The 20264-nt window shown below is 39.3% G+C and overlaps 1 protein-coding gene across 3 annotated transcripts; it reads left to right on the top strand.

Annotated features, from left to right (window-relative positions):
- The first annotated feature begins 288 nt into the window (after nucleotides 1-288).
- On the top strand, nucleotides 289-16019 carry ADAL (adenosine deaminase like). 3 transcript variants are annotated; one of them, XM_039490276.1, is made up of 10 exons: nucleotides 289-399; nucleotides 3508-3638; nucleotides 4279-4339; nucleotides 5381-5468; nucleotides 6643-6724; nucleotides 9552-9678; nucleotides 11112-11192; nucleotides 12747-12882; nucleotides 13949-14049; nucleotides 15477-16019. In XM_039490276.1, exons 1-10 carry the CDS (start codon nucleotides 340-342, stop codon nucleotides 15669-15671), a joined length of 1062 nt encoding a protein of 353 aa, XP_039346210.1. In that variant the 5' UTR covers nucleotides 289-339; the 3' UTR covers nucleotides 15672-16019. The 3 variants fall into 3 exon arrangements, with proteins under 3 accessions (XP_039346210.1, XP_039346212.1, XP_039346211.1); XM_039490278.1 differs by lacking the exon at nucleotides 15477-16019 and adding an exon at nucleotides 14746-14858; XM_039490277.1 differs by lacking the exon at nucleotides 289-399 and adding an exon at nucleotides 2015-2195.
- Nucleotides 16020-20264: the final 4245 nt, after the last annotated feature.

Raw genomic sequence — 20264 nt, 5'->3', positions numbered from 1 at the left:
CTCCATGAGGACTAGGTGTTGTGTGGCACAGGGTCCGGGATGTCAGCTGTCATGCCCACCAGCCTGTACCTCCCTCAGGGAAGGGGCTCCGTTAATTTCAGTGCCTGGTATATTGTCTACAAAGCAAATCGACATGGTGGCAAAGGCCCTGCCAACCCCAGCCCAGCTGCGGGAGCCTCAGCGCGAAGCCTGCTGCTGTCGCCCGTCGGGAGGAGGAGGCGGGGCTGGACACTTGTGGGAAGCAGCTGAGGGCCGGGACGGGCGCGCGCTGCCCCGGGGTGGGGGGGAGCGGCGACGTCTGCGGCAGTGACGTCCTTCCCTCTGCCCCGCAGACAGACTATGGCGTCCGGCGCGGACCAAGAGCGGCAGCTGCGCTTTTACAGGGAGCTTCCTAAAGTGGTGAGAGCTGCGTCAGGTCCCCCGGGCCGCCCCCCCCCCGCGTTTCTCCACGTTCCCCGTGGCTGGGCTGGTTATTCCCTGCAGCTGCCTGAGTCACTCCAGCGCTGCCCTAGCTGCGGCATGCGCTGTGCTGGGGGCAGTGAAGAGCAGCAGCCCAGATGTCTGTTCTTCGTTATGCCTCTTTTATGTCCCGCCCCACTTGCCCGGCGGGGAATAGGGTTTGACAGCATTCAGTGCTACGCTGGGCTGGGTCTGACTGCAGTTCACCTTTCTTCTAAGTGGGGTGGATGGTCAGTGAGAGTTCATCCGCAGAGTGGCTGGGGCAGTAGCCCCGCTTCTGTAAACTCCTCATTTGTAAAGCACCTACGTTTGAGCACCCCAGAACATCAGCCAGCACCTTCTGGCTCTTGTGCTGGGAGCTCTGTAGAGAGATTGCAATCGAGAAGACATACAGATTAAGGGCTGCAGCCTTTTTTTGGCTTCCATAGTTTTTTTTCCCCCTGGACCCACGCTGTTACGTTGCACTGAACACTTTTCTTTAAAGATGGGGCTAGTTGTACTGCCTTTAAGGGGGGGGGGGGGGAGAGTCACTCACATTGACAATTCAATTCTTCTACAATGTGAGTGTTTCCCATCTTCATTCGAACAGCTTCACTCTGTCAACTCTTGTGCCTGTAGGAGTAAATCTGCCCTTCTTGCCTCTGGTTGCAACAGAATTGGGGTGGGACAAGAGGAGCTTAGCCCCTGCAATGGTGCTGTATCTTCTGTGCACCAGCATACAGATCCTCGGGGGGTCTCTGTCGACTGTGCTCACCACGTGTTTTACACAAGTGAACTATTGCAGCTCTGATGTGGAGCCGCTTCTGCTGCCACTTTTACAGGGTTAGCAGTTCCCGTCCTTCACCCTTTTCCCTGTAGGACCCTCTGCACCAGTGGTTCTCAACCAGGGGTGTGTCTACTCCTGGGGGTATGCAGAGGTCTTCCAGAGGGTGGTACATTTACTCATCAAGATATTTGCCTAGTTTTACAACAGGCTATATAAAAAGCACTAGCGAAGTCAGTACAAACTAAAATGTCATACAGAAAATGTCTTGTTTATATTGCTCTATATACTATGCACTGAAATGTAAGTACAATATTTATTTTCCAATTGATTTATAATTAAATGGTAAAATGAGAAAGTAAGCATTTTTAGTAATAGTGTGCTGTGATACTTTTTACAGGAACCACTTGTAATTGCAGTCTACAGATTGAATGAATTGTACAGCTACTAAAAGCATAATTGCAATTTGAGGATGAGGACAAAATTGATCAGCTGTAGGTCTTTATTGGCAGTGTATTTGAACAAAAGGAATTTCTGCCCATCTCTCAAGGAAAAGGTTCAAGCAAATAGCTCCTGGGTTCCTAACAAGTTGCAATACAACCCATTGTGTCATGTTTATTTGTCCAAAAGTACTCAATTGATTTAAACCACCAATAAAATGTTTAAAATTTTTGTATAGCCTGACTCTGTACAATTCTTTTTCAAGGTCTGTAGATTTATTTTGCAAGCAAATCAATTCAATATATTTAATCTTTTTGCTTTTATTTTTTTTCCTGAGGCCACCTTTATAAGTCTGCTTCTGATAGCAGTTTTGGCTGCATTCTAAAGGGTGTGGTCTGGCACATTCCTGCTATCATTGTTTGCTATACATTCCTGGAACTCTTATCAGCTCAACAATTCTGGAGTTGTGTACAACAAATTTCACGTCTACCATGTCTACCATTTGAGTGTTTATTCATTAAAATTGGCACAGGTACATGATCAAAACATATATTACTGACACTGTCTTTCTCTACATTTTGATGCTTCCATTGCAAAAAGATGTTTTGAAGGCATCCTTGCAAAGTGTCTTGTCTTTTTGTGGGTGGCAGATTCTCATAATGAATTCTGCAAGGTGTTTTATTGCATAGTATGTGGAACAACCATGCCTTTTATTAGCATTGGAGTTTCTGGACTTGATTTCCAGAAGTGGTAGGTAGCCAGAGTGCCCATTAATTGGACTTGTGGCTGCTCAGCACTTCTGACAATCACCCCTTCTATGTTTTATTGTACATTTAGTAGTATGATATTGTTTTAAAACATTTTACAGCAGTAGTAAAAATGTCATCATATTTATCAGTCAAGCATTTTGTGAAAACATTTTGCCAATTTTTGCTCTAATAAAAACAGGTGCCAAAAGGGGAAGGGGCAGGAGAGTGAAGATGTGTGGGACAAGCTAGGTATTTTGGGGAGACATTTTGAAGTAAGATGGAGCGACACAAGAAGACCGTTCCAAATGATGGGCAGCAAGATTGTGAGAAGGGACAGAGATGAGAATGATGCTTAATGAAGTGGGGAGCTGAGTACAGGGCTTTGGAGCTGTTCTGTAGCTCCGCTCCAGCTCCAGGCAAAATCCTGCAGCTTCACTGCTCTGGAGCTGCTCCGCACTCCAGCTCCGGGCTCCGCTCCAAAGCCCTGGCTGAATAAAGGATAAGAGAGGCTGGAACAAATCGTGAGTTCTAAATGCAAGGAGTACAGTTCAATTCCTAATTTTGTTTTCTGTTTATAGAGGGAAGTGAGAGCTCACTATGTTTTTATGTGCTCTTAAGAGTATGAGAAAAGAAAGAATATGTCTGGGTAGAAAAAATGCTGCTTTTTTGGTCTAATTAAAAATAAACTATTAACCAATTTAGGCCCAGATTTGACCTGTTATAAAATTGAGTAAGGAATAGTGCTCATGTCCTAAATTATTTTTAAAATCTTAAAAAGTAAGATTTGTTTTCCCTCCACCCCGCAAGGTGTTCCGCTACACTAATTAACTGAGACTTTAACACTCTTCACAGTGGCACCTACATTCTTGCTGATACCACTGCTAATGCTCGCAATGAGAAGTAAATAAGACAATCTCATTTGGGGCACGGACATATAGAAACCCAAGTCAAAATAGTCATTATTTGCCAAATGCAGAGATAGGATTGGTAGGGAAATGTTTTATTTTCAAACAACATAAAAGGAAAAAAAAAACCCCTGAAATCTAATTGAAATTAAATATACCCTCCACTCCTCTTGATTTGTTTATAACTTAGGAGCTCCACGCCCACTTGAATGGCTCCATCAGTTCTGTTACTATGAAGAAACTTCTGGCTCAGAAACGATATCTTCAAATCCATAATGGAATGACAATGATTGACAAGGGGAAGAAAAGGACTTTAGAAGAGTGAGTATCTATACGTTACAACCTTAATTCTACCTCCCCCCCCCCCAAGTCCTTTATGAATACATTGAAACCAGTGGAATCTGTAAGCTTGCACTGTGTGACTGTAGAAAACATAATTAAAATTGAAGGTTGCATTATGTAATTTAATCAAATTTTCACATAAAATCATTAAGAAAATTATTACTTTTTAAAAATGTCCTTAGGGGAAGATAGTTTTTCATTTCTTAAATCTGTGAAGTCACTTCTTACTTGTGTGCAAATGGAACATGTATCCCTTGTTATCTTCCTTATTAATTTGTTTTCCTTTTAATCAGATGACTGAAAATATTTACATAGAGCATGGGCTCTTTAGAGAAAATCCAGTCATGCAAGATTTCCTAGTTGGACATTAATATAGCCAGTAACTTAACACATAGGGGAAAACAAAGATTCTTAGTAAATGCTTTACACTATACATGCTCTACATTTAATCACTACTGAATTAATAGTTTTTAAGGCCAGAAAGGACAATTATGATGATTCAGTCTGTGCTGCAGCAAAGCCAGTAAATACATGTTATTCAGGCATGGGTTTGTAATTGGGAGTGCTCATCGCACTAGCACACTTTTATATGCTTAGCCTTTGAACTTTTTTGTTGTAGATGTTTTCAGATGTTTAATATCATTCATCGGATTACCAGTAGGACCGAAGATATATTAATGGTAAGTTGTACAGGGCTTTGTTTTAAAAAATCAGAGCATTTTTCTTTCAAAAACAACTCCTTGCAAAGGTAGCAAAAAAGTTATTGCACTTGTATCTGTGCCCAATGTGTAAAAGACAAATTGAGCTGACTGTAAATTATTGAGCTCAGAGATTCAGTAATATGTTACAGTGAATGGCATGTAAAAATATTTCTGTAAAAAGTGAGAATTTAGAAATGCCAGATTCTACCTGACATTTTCGGTTTTTTTTCCTTCAGAGCAGTGAGCTACCAATATTGGAAGTCAGTCTGTGCTCTCAGATGACTGAACTGATGATCACTTATGAATGTGATATCCATTCATATTTACCTATGCTTTAATTTAGCAGAGTCTCCTAATACTTCTTTGTCTCAGTGTATATGCAGAGTTCCTTACTAGAGCTGTACTATGTTCACTTCTGGGTCCAGCACAGAGAGGGAGATAGGCTTTCCCACCAGCAGATCTCGGGGTGCGGAGTGGTGCAAAGTGAGTTGTGAACCGTTCCTCTCCAGAAGGGGTTTCAGGCAGCCAATACAACCCTCCAAGTGGTCAGGATTGCCATGGAAGAGGTCATTGCCATCGGTAGGGCAGCGGAGGGATGTACTGTTTCAGCACATTGCCACTGAAATCCCCATTGGCCAGAGCAGCTTTGATACCCTGGTATAACTGGACAGAGATGTAAGCACCATGGGATTTAGACAGTAACTCCTATTAATGTTATGTAACTATATTTAAAAAAAAAAAAGAACATATCCTATCTCCTAGAACTTGAAAGGTCATTGAGTCTAGCCCCTGCCTTCACTAGCAGGACCAAGTACTGATTTTGCCCAGATCCCTAAGTGGCCCCCTCAAGGGATGAACTCATAACCCTGGGTTTAGCAGGCTAATGCTCAAACCACTGAGCTATCCCTCCTCCCTTTCACAGTGAAAGCTTACCTGCATGTCTTTATCTTTAAGATTCATCCAGTGTAACAAATTATAAATCTTTAATTTCAAAATATTGTATATGCTGTTTTTAACCAGGTAACTAAAGATGTTATTAAAGAATTTGCTGCCGATGGTGTCAAGTATCTGGAGTTAAGGAGCACACCTAGAGAGGAAAATGACACTGGTACAAAGTGTTCTTTCTTTTAATTAGTATTCTGGATTATATTATAGAACTTCTCACATTATAAAGTTAATATTAACAATATGTTTTGGAAAGTACCAAGTGAATTATGACTGACATGTAAATAACTGATCGAGTCACTATTGAAATTCAGTTGTTTCAGTAAATGTGGCAGATTTAGAAACAAATCAGTGAATATCCCACAGTCAAATCTTTCATATAGTGACAAATTCCTCTTGTAATTTCAGTGAAGCCAGTGGAATTGCTCCAGGAATGATTTTTTCCTAACCCACATATTTATATAAAAATATAAATAAAAAAATACACACACATATGTATGTTCAGTGTTATAAATATAATTATTTGCAGTGAACTGAATAATGAAAGTGATAATGTGGATAAAATTTTCCTTTTAGTAAGATTTGGGGGTTGAGGGAGGGAACTACACATTGAGTTAAATTCTTTCCTGTCATTACTTCACTATCCAGCGATAAATTTAGGCTATTCAGTTTAGTCTGATTTCTTATTCTATTCAAGCTCTCCTGTTGGCATAATAAAATCACCTCTGTGAACAGCAGAAACTATGTCGGCGGGAGAAGCTCTCCCGCTGACATAGCTCTGTGCACACAAGTGCTTATGTCGGTGTAACTTACGTTACTTGGGGGGGGAGGAGGTATTTTATTTGTACCCAAGAGTGACATGAATGATGGCGACATAGGCTGTAGTGGAGACATAGCCTTATTATAGTTTTGTTTCTTGTAATAGCTGCTACATTTTCTTCCTTATTTCTCTTAATCTTTTTATTGTTTTTAAACAAATATTTCAGTGGTCCGTCATGAAACCCTGTTGCTAGATTCTTGTGTAAAGTTATTTTTCTTTTCTCCACAAACTCAGAGCAAACAAAATCCAAAGGGAGGCTTCAGAGTAAATTTACATTTGTTGGTAAAACCAGTCTATACAAAATGTAAAATCACAGAATAAAATCAAGATGCAAAATGAAACTACCATCCCAAAGTGCAAATAAAATATAAGATCAAAGAGTAAAATGGGGGGAAAAGTTAACATGAAAAATATTTTCATGGTCAGTCTGGGATTTTATCAAACGTAACTTTTTATAATCAGTCCACTTATATCTACTCAGATCAGGTGTGCATATGCTTGTGTGTTTGTTTTATAGGCATGACCAAAAGGACATATGTGGAAACTGTACTTGAAGGAATAAAACAGTGCAAAGAGGAGGATTTGGATATAGATGTCAGGTAAAATAACGTGAAAATCTTCTGATTTGGGATTTTGTTATGAACCTGGTGTTTGGCCCAGGTTTACAGATCATGAATGCTGGGGAGGAACTTGTATAGCAACCAGATAATTTTTGACTTAAAACCTAGCAAAACCTAGCAATTGAGATATTGAAACATATTTTATTATCCCTTTTACTAAATAGGGAGCAAAACTGGCTGAGATTTCTAAAGTCTCCATTCTCTGCAATGTTTTTTAGCAAAAGCAGTGCCCTCAGGAAATATCAGACTAAGGGCCTGTCTGTCACAAAAGTTGTATCACTTTAGTCATACAGGTATAGTTAAAGCAGTACAGCTCTCCCTGTCCCCTCCAGTGCTGATGTAGTTATACCAGTATAGCTTATTCTCATATAGGGAGGTGAATATACTACATGGTTATTGGGCACCATTATACTTGCATAACTGTATCCAGATGAAGGGTTGTACTGGTTTAACTAGTTTGGTTAAAAAAATCAACCCCCTACCAAATTAGTTATACTGGTACAATGACTGTGTGTAGATCAGGCCTTAGAAAGACACTACAGTTTCTATTAGTAATTTAACAGATAATATAAACTTGAATTTTAAACCAACTATCAAAAGTGAACCTAATAATCACCAATATAGATATATGTGTCTTCCTCTCTGTTATGGAATTTTAGTGATGTTCTTTGAAATAATACAGTAATCACAATGAGAGTGCTGCAGCCATTGACTGTTTGGCTAATTACTGAACATTGAACTGTTGTTTTACTAACATGCTTACTTTGATTCTGTAGGAAAGCTGTTTTTACTGTGAAATGGCCTGTCAGACTTTATCATGCATAAACCTTGGGCAGTTTTGTTCCTCTTTAAAACAAACAAAAAACACCCACAAACAAAAAATCAACAAACACAAAACTACCAACCATAAACAAATAAAAACTACAAATATACTGGACAATTTAAAAAAAGTTAACATTATTTTAAAATGACCAACCCACCCCAGTGAAGTTGATGTAGGAAAAAAAAAGCACACACTGTACAGAGCACCTGTGTAGCTGTATGCAGGAGCACTGGTTACCATGTACAATTTTCTTCTGAGTTTCACTTGTTTTTGAGAATTGAAAAATCAAAGAGAAACTCAAAGGATGTGAACCAATAACAAAATGAGTTTATTAAAACCTCTCAGAATTGTTTGTAAGTCAGAAACTTGATAACTAAATGGTGTGAAACCCAAAGAAGATAAACAGCCACTAGTTAGGGATCCAGCTTTCCTCTGTGGGAACTATACAATATTTTTTGCAAGAAACTAATAATACAGGTTAAAAATCTGCTCTGAAAAGTTGTCCTTAGTTCTTGACCTCTTTTGTGGGCCTTCTGTAAACTGTATAAGATACAGGGCTACTTTTTCAAAGAGTGTTGCAGTGGTGCACCTGTAGAAATCCACATTGTGCAGCCTGAACAGGTAATTGCATCCCCCACAGGGTCACTTATGTGTGAACACAGTTAACTCTTTGCACTCCAAAATTCAAATATGTTTTTCTGTTTGCTACATGTTGCCTTTGAAAATTTGGACCATAAAGTTTTTTTGTGGCAAAATATATTGCACCTTTTAATAGTAAATGTGTAATAATAACAAACTAGGTATAAAGATACATGTATCATTTGTATACATTACATCATAATGGGATAGCTCATAATGGATAGCTCAGTGGTTTGAGCATTGGCCTGCTAAACCCAGGGTTGTGAGTTCAATCCTTGAGGGGGCCACTTAGGGATCTGGGGCAAAAGTTGGTCCTGCTAGTGAAGGCAGGGGGCTGGACACGATGACTTTTCAAGGTCCCTTCCAGTTCTAGGAGATAGGTATATCTCCAATTATTATCTTTTTTTTATATAACAATATAATGGTATGTCACAGTTGTCAGCTTTTGTACAGCCAGTTAGGAGGTTCCTTAGTATCTTATGGATTGGCCTTAATATCTTCTGCCTGTGCCTGAGATGTAGGGTGTTGCAGAGGTCAAATTCTAAGCTCTTTGTGGAAATGAGGGGCTGAATTGTTTGAGCCGGTAGGTCTTGCTGGCTAATCCAGAAAACAGCATTGGTAGTAGCTTCAGAGAAAGAGTTGATATATGAAAGTCAGACCGTTGGTGTGCAGGGGCTAGTAGCCAGACGGGGACATGATGCCAGTATAGGCAGTGGCTGAAAGGATGGTGCCTGTCCAGAGGACAGGAGAACTCTTTGCTGTGTCTTATGTGAGATGATGTATGTTTTTTAAGAAGTATTTAGAGGTCCTTCTCTGGAGATGTAGCTTACCAGATCTTTCCTTCCCCAGGGCCTGGAAAAAGTTGTTTTGGTTTTATGAAAAAGGAAGAACCAAACCATACCAATAAAATTATTAAAAGAAAATGAAAGAAAATCAGTTTATCTCAAGTGAGGGTTGAGCTCCAGCTCCTTGTGTTCAGCTATATAAGCCCAATCCTTTGTTTCAGTATTACATTTTTGCCGCTAGAGTGGAGCTAGTACGGCTAGAAGGGAGATGCCATGAACGTAATGCTGGAATTAGAGTGGGTATGCATCTGGGCATTAGAGATGTGTCATTCAGCCACTGTGATGGCGCAGTGCACTGGTATTGTTGTGTGCTTCTCTATACATGCATAATTACCCTGTTTCTTGCCATCAGAGCTTTACCATAACAGTTGTGACAAAAGAAGCAATTTCTATTTAAGTTATGAGTGCAGTGTTGCTTTTGCTGGTAATAGATTCTTTTTTTGTCAATCACCTGCTGTTACTGTTTAGATTTAATGTAAGATGTATATCTCTATTCTAGGTTTTTAATAGCAATAGATAGAAGAGGTGGACCTATCGTGGCCAAGCAAACTGTTAAACTTGCTGAAGAGTTCCTCCTTTCCACCAATGGGATTGTGGTAGGGCTTGACCTCAGTGGTGATCCCACCGTAAGTTACTTTCATTGAAGATGGATACTTTTGATACTATAATCATTACAATGATAAATTTTATTTTTACTCTTAGTGCTTTGGATAATTTTCCTTTGGGGGCATTAATTGTTCATGGCAAGGGTTAGGAACGACTATTTCCCCCCATCTAAACCATTATATAACTGGGTATAGATGCATTTTGGAGTGCTTTTGCCTTCATCTGAAGTACCAGATATTGGCCAACACTGAAGGCAGAATATGTTGTTGCTATTATTGTTATATAACTTCCTTTAAATAGTACCAGCAATGTTGTATAAGGTGTTTTTCAAACATAAAAGAAGGCACACGATCTAAAGACAGAACAGGTAGTAGTAGTCAAAGTAGTACTTGGAATTGATGGCTCTTGCCTGGCAAATCCTATCTTCCTATTTTTAGTCATTTTACTTGACTTGGGAATGTATGAAGGAGTTGAGGAGATTGGACAGAAAGTTGTTTTGGTTCTTAACAACTGCCCTTTACATAAAGGTCACCATCAACTAAAATAAACACACTGATGTGTTGTTACTAGTAACATTTGCTGAACTGAAAAGAATTAGGGAAATACATTTCTCTCTATTATCTCACTGTTTACTTGTACATTTAATAACACTTGGTCTGTAGTCAGTTTCACTGTTTCCACTATATAGTTAGTCAGTAAACTTGCTGGCTGTTGGTTAAATGTCTTGCTCATATTCCTGATGTGAAGATACCTCTTGTCGCTAACAAAAAATTGAAAATGTACAAAATGATACACAACTATCAAAAAAGGGAACTTAAAAGCAACTTTTGAGCCCAGGAAAGCATCCACTACTACATTGCGTCTGACGAAGTGGGTATTCACCCATGAAAGCTTATGCTCCAATACGTCTGTTAGTCTATAAGGTGCCACAGGACTCTTTGTTGCTTTTTACAGATCCAGACTAACACGGCTACCCCTCTGATACATTGCTCTGATTGTATCAGATTGATTGAGGTTGAAGCATATTGAGTAATACTGAGAATAGACACAAAATGAGAACTAAAGCTGATTTACAAGGCCCCACAGTTTGGTCTATGGGGGTGTGAATTGCAGTAGGTGTCTTTTAGTTTGCACTGTCAGCACTGGTGGCAACATGCCAGTGTGCACTCCAGTTCACATCCCATAGTCTGAACTGCGGGGTCATGCAGACATAAAATACAAGCACCTAATATGCTGCTGTTATAAAGAAAAGAAAAGAAATTGAAGAATATAGTTCTCAAATTGAAGTGAAAAAAATTGATTCACTATATTTGATTATAAAAGAAAAAATATTAAAATTAACTGCTTTTGAATGAATTATATTAATATTCTGAAATTTCTTCATTATTGTATAATTGGAAAGGTTTTAATAAAAAATACCTCCTGATCATGCATTTTTGGATTTTTCTTCAAGGCAGGACATGGCAAAGAATTTTTTGAACCCCTTTTTGAAGCGAAAAAGGCAGGTCTGAAACTGGCATTGCATCTTTCAGAGGTAAATTCTTAATGTTTGTGCTAACCTTTTTCTGCAGCTGCCTTTAAATAAAAAGCTACTGTAACTAAAAGTAACATCTGTGGATTTTCAGTTTTTCAGGCCGAAGTAATGCTAGTTTGTGGCATTTTGAAGAGGTCTGGTTAGGAAAGAGAAATTTAAAGTAAACACTCATATACATGTATTTTGAAGGGAAAAAACCCTAAAAGAACCAAAAACCAACCATCTACCCAACTTAATCAAGTAACCTTGACTACATCTCTCCTACCTTTCTAGGGATGTTACAGTCCACCAGAGAATCATGCAGGCCCCACTCCTGTGATTTCTGATGTCACAAGAAATGTTTCAATGGTGCTATTGTCAGTTTTGAATTTTGTATTAATTTTGGATAGATCAATACAGTAAATGATATAATACAATAAATGTTGAGAACCACAGAAGGAATACCAGTAACATAATATACTCTGCCTTAAAACCTGCAAGGTCCTTACATAATTTATTAAATTATGGAAACAGATAGGACCTCAGTATCATAGGGAAAACCCTGATTCAGGAGCATGACTAAGCCTTGCTCATTAAGGATTATTGGAGGAACTGTTGGCTGTAATTTATTGTATTATATATTTCAGAAGTATCCGTATTAATTTGAAATTTACACATACATTGACTGATCCATTGCCCCCCACCTGAAGTATATCTGGAATATCATATAGTAGATATTGTTATGTACCTGTTTTACTCACATGAATAGTTCTGTTGACTTTTTTAGCTCTGTTTGTGTATGTGCAGAAGAATTTGGAGTATGATCTCTAACATTGAAGATCCACCTAGAGTTTGATTTAGCAGGCCTGATGAGTCATGAAAACCTTCTAATTTCTGAAAGAAATAGTGCCTTTAGGAAATGAAGGATGACATTATTAATGAGTTTTTTGCATGGAACTCTTGTGCAGTGCTTTGAAAATGTACTTCCAAGTGCCTCACCTTCTTCTTTCTGCCTCTGTCTTATTGTGTAACTTCTCTGTTCTGCAGTCAGTTTATCCATTTGTACATTGGAGATAATTGTAACCTTCCTTCACAAGGTAGTTGAGGCTTATTTCATTAAGGTTTGTAAAGCTAATTGAGGTCCTCCAATTAAAAGTATTTCAGAAGTGCAAATAACTAATGTAATCTGTTCTTTTATCCGCTTTCCAATGAATGCACTTCCATCTTCCAGTTCCTGCATCTCTTCCTTCTCCAAAGCATAATAACTAACACTAATTAACACACACACTTATTTCTCATTTTCTTTGTTGGTAAAATATACAAATACAAAAACCCTAGAATCCAGGGTTTTTTTTTTAAACGTTTTTACTGAGTGCCATTAATTAAATGTCTAGGTATTTTATATGCATATATTTCAATATACACACACATTCTTTCATACACTTATTTCTCATTTTCTTTGTTGGTAAAATATACAAATACAAAAACCCTAGAATCCAGATCTGATCTTTGATTATTCAGCTGCATTATGGTGCTGTTACAGTCTCTGTGCGTTGGGGGTGTATTCTGTTTTAGATCCCAAATAAAGAAGAGGAGACCAAAATTCTCCTTGGTTTGCCTCCAGACAGAATTGGACATGGTACATTTCTCAACTCTACAACAGGTTCAGAGGACCTTGTGCAGCTTGTTAGACAGAATCACATACCTATAGGTAAGCAAGAAGATAAGAAAATTGCTTGGTAGCCCTCAGACTTTGATACATTGTATCTTGCAAATGATTCAGTAAGTCTGAGTAGATTTATATCTCCCAGAAATAAATATGGAAAGATATTTGTGATATGGAAATAAATGGATACTGTGAGAAAATAACTGATACATATGGTGTTCTACTAATGCTTCTGCTTTTCATTTAAAACAAAATTGGTCATAGAGTATTTTTAAACGTTTTTACTGAGTGCCATTAATTAAATGTCTAGGTATTTTATATGCATATATTTCAATATACACACACATTCTTTCATGCACTATTCTCAATATTGGTGCTTCTTAGCAGTTTAATGCCAGTCCTTGGTGTAGAATCAACAAATAGTGGGAAAAGGACAACAGGAAACAGAGATCTGGAACATTAAAATAGTACAAAATTGCCATGTGTTTACACCTGTTGCCACCTGGTTAATATCAATAAACTACACCTTAGTAATTTGTGTAGTGAAATTTCTTTTAAAGCTATGTAAAAGGATTTAGTGGCATTTGTGTAGACTGTTCAAAGTTTTATATCTGCTTCACATACATAGGGACATAAGAATTGTGATACTGGAGCATTGATCTGTCCAGTCTGATATCATGCCTCTGGCAGTGGCCAATAATGGATGCCTCAGATGAAGGTAGAAAACTAAAACATAACATACTTGACCAGTTGAGCAGTGCATGTGGTGTCTGTATGTGTGCACCAGTTCTTCAAATACCCTGAATTGGGCACACAACTAGTGAACTGTGCACCTAACCACCCATTTGACTTTATAAATCCAGGTATTTTCATGTGCGCACACATGAAAATTTTGTTCCCGTGTTTGAATATGTTCTTAGCTGGCATATACAATATATTGTAAGCGTCGTGAATCTCCACAAATTTTTAAAAAAATATAAAACAGGTAACACTGAACTATTCAGCTATGGATTGAAATGTGTACATTAATCTACCCAAGGATGATATTCTTGGTTCTGTACATATCCTTGTTTTTTTCTTTTAATTCAGAGTTTTTCCTTTTTTCACTTAGAACTTTGTGTGACGTCAAACTTCAAAAGTCAGACTGTACCTTCCTGTGACAAACACCATTTTGGATACTGGTACAACATGGGCCACCCCACTGTACTTTGTGTAAGCCATTTTGATTGTACAGAATACACTTAGATGCTGACCATACAGAACATGGAAACTGAGTCACTGGAGCCAAATTAGAGAAACATACCTGTTACAAGAGCCAACCGGACAGGGAATTTCTCTCACCTCACTTATAAGAAATCCGATACCTTGTTTAGGGAGAAATATATAGTAAAAATCTAGGAAAATTCTTGTTATTCAACTTCTAATTTTTGTTGAAGAAGCAAATCCCAGTAGATTAAAAGTCTGATTTACATTAAATTTGGGGTCTATATAGGTTTTGGTAGGAACCAGGGAACATTGCATTTGAACATCTTAGCCCCTATATTTGTATTTTTAAATTGTAATTCCTTGTAATTATTATTTCCTTGTAATATTAAATATGTTTCTGTTGCACTCTGAGGAAAATATGGGACCCCTCCTGTAGGTAATTAGTCCTGATCCCGTGAGATGACAAGCACCTCAGCTCCCATTGCTGGCATCTATAAAAACATCCATGTTAGAAAATATCACAGTGGCCAAGTTAAGTAAGGTAAATTTAGGGACCTCTCTTCCTCGCATGGTTCATAAACCCACACAAGAGCCCTGGATTAGGGAGCAGGGACCAACTTAGTCCTTAAATGATCCTAACTTGAACTTTTCAACTGGCAACACTTATCTAATTGTTATTATTTATCATTTGTATTATGGTAGCAGTCAAGGACCGTAATCGAAGTCAGGGCCCCATGGCACTAGGCTCTGTTGTACAGGATGACACAGACCCTGTCCGGAAGATAAATACTCTAATATAAGACAAGATGCAGCTAGTAAGTGGGGGGTGGGGGGTGGAGGGGTGGGGAAGGCCGGGGGCGGAACAGGGAAGGGGAAAGGATAACAGTTGTATAGTCACACATTTACATAAGTTACACGTGTGAATAACTTGATGGTTCTGAATCATCAGAATTGTTTTGAAATAAGTGCCAGCAATCCCCACAGGCCTTCTGTCTAGACATTATCACTTCCCTGTAGACATCATGGTAGAAGTGGGTCTTGAGGAGGAGCGGCAGGAGCAGCTTTATGGATTAATTTAGAGAGGTGCTCCATGTGTAGTAGGAGACATAGAATAAAGCACAAAGACTGGCTGTTTTTATAGACATCATATATTTTTATAAAAGAACTGTTCTTTCACTTAGCCTTCTTTGTTCAGCATATGATATTTTTGGATGATATACTGATATTAATTTACAACCAGTTTCACCTTACTGTATTTCACAGTTCACTGCAGCTAGTATTTATTCTATCAGTTAGTACTTAATTAAAGATGGACTAAGTACTAGCTGCAGTAAACTGTGAAATACAGTAGGGTGAAACTGATTGTAAATTCATTTCCTATTTTTCAAAGCTAGACACACTGAATGATCTTTTTTTTTTTTTTAAATCCCCAGACTGACGATAAAGGTGTCTTTGCAACAGATTTGTCTCAGGAGTACCAGATGGTTGCTAAAACATTTAATCTGACGCCGTCACAGATGTGGGACCTCTCCGATGAATCAATCAACTATATCTTTGCTTCAGACAGTGTAAAATTGAAGCTAAAGGAACAATGGCATAAACTGAAACCAAGTCTGCTAAGTAATTAAACTATAGTTATAAATAGATGAAAACAGAATATACTAGCTCAGTTAATAAGGATGATCTGCCTAAGCGATTCTGTCTTTGGCCTTTTAAATTTTTATACAAGCATAGGGTCCAGTCCTGCAGCCTCTGATTATATGAGTTAAGGGCTACAGGAACAGACCCTTATTTAACCAGGATGAGAGAGAAGTTCCTTTCCACACTTTGTCTGAAAAAAGTCTGTCAGTGAGTAAAATTCCAGATTTTTCATGTACTAAATATCATATTCACTGTAGAGAAACTAGTTTTTTTAATTACCGTATATACTCGTTCATAAGCTGAATTTTTTTAGTAAAAAAGGGAAGCATCATAGAAGGGGGTCAGCTTATGAATGGGTATAGAGAGGGAGAGGTGGGACACAGTCCCACCCCGCAACAGAGGGAGCAAGGAGAGGCAGCAGAGCGAGAAGGGAAGAGGCAGGGCCAGAGTCTCTCTGCTTCTGGCCACGCTGTTCTCTCCCTAGCCTCCGAAGCAGCTGCGGCTCTGGGGCTGGCAGGCTGCGGCGGTGCCGCCCGGCCCCACCTTCCAGAGCAGGCTGCAGCTGTGCCACCTGGCACAGCTCGCTGGAGCAGGCTGCAGCCATGCTGCCCGGCCCAGCCCGCCGGAGCAGACTACAGCCGCACTGCCCGGCCTGGCCTGCTGGAGCAGCTCCAGCCAGCCCAGAGACATCCTCACCTGGTCCACCCCAGCTAAGGTGGGAAGGGATGGGATGGGAAGAGTGTGGGGGTCCCGGGCTAGGGGTGGGGTCATGTGGGGGGTGGTCACAGGGGTTACTCCTCTGGCCCCCAGCTTCTCTCCCCCCATCCCCCCAAAATTTCCCCACCGGTTGCTGTCCCGGCCTGTCAGGGTAAGCCATGGTGGGCCGGGACACTTTGTTTACTTAGGTATACCTCCATGCCTGTAGACGCTTGAGGTAAACAAACCGTCTCAGCCTGCCAGCGGCTTATCCTGATGGCCCGGGAGCCAAAGTTTGCCGACCCCTGAATTATAAGTTCAGCTTATGAATGAGTCATAAAAATTTCCATTTTTACTTATCCATGTTGGGGGGGGGGGTTGGCTTATAAACGAACTGGCTTATGATCGAGTAAATACGGTACTTTTTGCTCAAATGTGTTGAAATATCACAAATATTGGAACCATCATAGCAAAATAACGTTGAGTAGGAAAAGAACATAATACACACATAGCAACAATGTACTAAGCAGTATGTATATGTTTTTCTATATCAGGGATAGGCAACCTATGGCACGTGTGCCGAAGGCGGCACGTGAGCTGATTTTCAGTGGCACTCACACTGGCCACTGGTCCGGGGGGCTCTGCATTTTAATTTAATTTTAAATGAAGCTTCTTAAACATTTTAAAACATTTACTTTACATAGAACAATAATTTAGTTATATATTATAGACTTATAGAAAGAGACCTTCTAAAAATATTAAAATGTATTACTGGCACGCAAAACCTTAAATTAGAGTGAATACATGAAGACTCAGCACATCACTTCTGAAAGGTTGCCGACCCCTGTTCTATATCAATCTTAAGTAGGCTGAGTGAGCAGAAAGATATGGACAATCTCAGGGAGAGAAAAATACTTGTCAATAAGATCTTCACACTCAGTTAAGAGACATATTAGAACTGTTTCTGCTGATATAGATGTCTGACCAAAGCTTTCTGTGGGTAGTTTTAATGAATATGCTGAGACAATAAAACTGAACTACACTATCAACACACTCAGAATTAATAGTGTGTTACGGTGTCTGTGTTACACTAGCAAGCAGAAAAAAATTCTAAAACCAAAATCAGCAACTGTGACATTTATGGGGTTTTGTTTTGAAAATGCTTTATTACAATTTAAAGTTTATTTCTTTCCATTTGTTTTTTTTAAAACAAAAAATAGCTTTTTTGATGCTGTGTGTTTCTAAAACCACTACTTTTGTTTTTGCTCAGGGTTTGTAGATTGGAGGCATGTAAATTCTGCAGCAAATTATGTAAAGTTGTATCATTTATAAGGGATGCTTTTCTTCTACTAAGTGATACCATGTCTGTTTTGACACAACAGGGAGCTCTTCAGTTTGGGAAACGAGATGTAGTTTTTGTTAGTGGTATTAATTTATGCATTGATAGATCCTGTCACTCTTCGGGAGAAGAATCACTGACAACACAATCTTGCCATATGTGGCTCCTATATCCCTTAAGAGACTGTGCTTTGTGAGTAGTTTAAGTAATTGTACTAGGAATTGGGATTTAACTTCATAGATTAGGAAAGAGATTCCACCGTGTAGAACTGGTCCTATTACTTCAGGAAATCCCTTTGCTGTCTGAGTTTCAGGAGACCAGACTATTAATGGACTATGACAGACTGCATTTTTTGCAGTGCTAATGAAAGTAGACCGTACTGAATGTTTTGAAGCTATAAAGGCAATCTATTTGAATGAGTCACTGGCTATGCTGTTTTAAGTGTTTGTTGGCTCATGAGAACTGTCATGGATAATGATTTTTTTGTATCTTGTAACAAGGCTACTAATATGGGTTATGTGTTGCCGCTGTCAACAGTCATTGTCACTTCTACTCTGCCTGATCCTGCCAGGTACTCAGACAATTGGGCCCTTGAAAATCTTTTTAGGAGGGGGAGATCTAGCAACAGTCATGGGGATGGGTAATATAGTACCTCCAAATATTTGTGAAAGGCTCAGATTTCACAAGCCTAGTGATAGGATCCCAGTCCTTGGTCTCTAGGTGTCAGGGCAACTTGCTGTTGTGGCTGAGCCAATTGGAAAAAGGTTTATGATGATAAAAACTGGAGATAGAGTTAGAATGTTTATGTGGCAGGATGAGCTTTCTCAGCTATGTCATTTAAAATGAAGCCTCTGGCTTTCACTAAATGATGAGTGACTCAGTAGAGGGATGGTTCTTTTCTGCTGAGAATACTCACCTCTCATGTGCTAAGAAGTCAGTTCAGACAATCAGTTACGTGACCTCCTAGCAGCAGCTGGACATAGGAAACAACCACAGCTTTGTGACATCTGCTCTGTATAGAAGGAGCTGTCCTGGCTGAGCTCCCCAGTTCTTTTCTGTGTCCCAGTAGGAGATCACTCTCTGACTTCTGAACTAGGGATTTAGTTGTTTATTGTGATCCACTTTCAGGTAGCTGCTGCTTATATGTATGTGGGGAAGAGCAAGATCTAGCTGCATTCTGCTCCCACATCCCCCAGTCCTGAGACCAAGGAAAGAGCGCTCTAGGGTGAGGAGCTGTGGTTCATGTGTTTTTAGTAAATATTCCCCGCACCTTATCAGCCATCCATGACTGGGATCAGTTGTGCCCCAGCCATAAAGTACAAGTAATTTGTATAAATTGCTGTGTGGGGGTTGTGTGCCCACTGGAAAGCCAGCCAGAATATGACTTTAGAGTGGAACCTCAAAGTTACGAACATCAGAGTTTCAAACTGACCAATCAATCACACATCTGATTTGGAACCAGAAATACACAATCAGGCAGTAGCAGAGACCACACACCTCCCCCCCCCCCCCAGAAAAGAAAAGCAAGTACAGTACTGTGTTAAATGTAAACTACTAAAAAAAAAAAAAGCAGCATTTTTCTTTTGCACAGTAAAGTTTCAAAGCTATATGAAGTCAATGTTCAGTTGTAAACTTTTGAAAGAACCACCATGATGTTTTGATCAGAGTTATGAACATTTCAGAGTAATGAACAACGTCCATTCCTGAGGTTTCATAACTCTGAGATTCTACTGTATATTAAAACTGCTGTTGGGAGATGGGGTGCTCTGGAGAAAAGAGCAAAGGGTCAGAAGCTGTGAAGTTCTGAGGGTAAACCTCATCTCTGCTGTTGATTGGCTGTATGGCCTTAGGCAAGTAACTTCACTTCACTGCCCCAGTTTCCAGGCTGTAAAATGGAGATAAATGCTATCTGTCTCATGGAGGTTGTTACGATCTGTTTGTTTGTTTGTTCAGCATTCTGAACATGTAAAGTGGTATGTAAACGTTAAGTTTTGTGCTTATCAATGCACACTTGTGCCCATGCGAAACCCAGTGAGGGTCAAAAGCTAGCCTTCCATTTTCTATGTAGCAGATTCTTTCCAACCCTTTTGAAGTGGGTAGGATTCCAGGGGACTCCCCAAGCAGTATTCGATTTATTTTTCTTTCCACCTCCCATTCCTCTTTGTGCAGAGTGGCTTACCAGTCTGAGGCAAACTCTTTGTATAATCTTTCCTTTAGCTGGATCCCTCTAACTAGCTTTTAAAATACAAATTAGCTTTGTTTCCAAGTTAAAAAAAATCATTAGTCCAATTGTTTGTTTTGCTTTTTCCACTGAAAATAAATAAAGTAGACTTGAATAAAAATCTGTATGCCTTTTGTTTTAAAGCAAAACTGAGGTAATCCTGCATGAATTGTCATGTTGGTTTTAGTTAGTGTTTAAGGCCCTGATCCTACAACTTGTTCGACATGGGTTGATGCTTGCATCCCCATGGATCTCCACTGAAGTCAATGGATCACCATGTAGATGCAGGGGTCTGACCGTGCAAAACAAGTTGCAGGATCAGGG

The sequence above is a fragment of the Mauremys reevesii genome, linkage group 10 (assembly GCF_016161935.1).
Source record: "Mauremys reevesii isolate NIE-2019 linkage group 10, ASM1616193v1, whole genome shotgun sequence".
NCBI lineage: Eukaryota > Metazoa > Chordata > Testudines > Geoemydidae > Mauremys > Mauremys reevesii.
The sequence above is the reverse complement of the archived record's forward strand: the minus strand, read 5'-3'. Positions and strand labels throughout refer to the sequence as shown.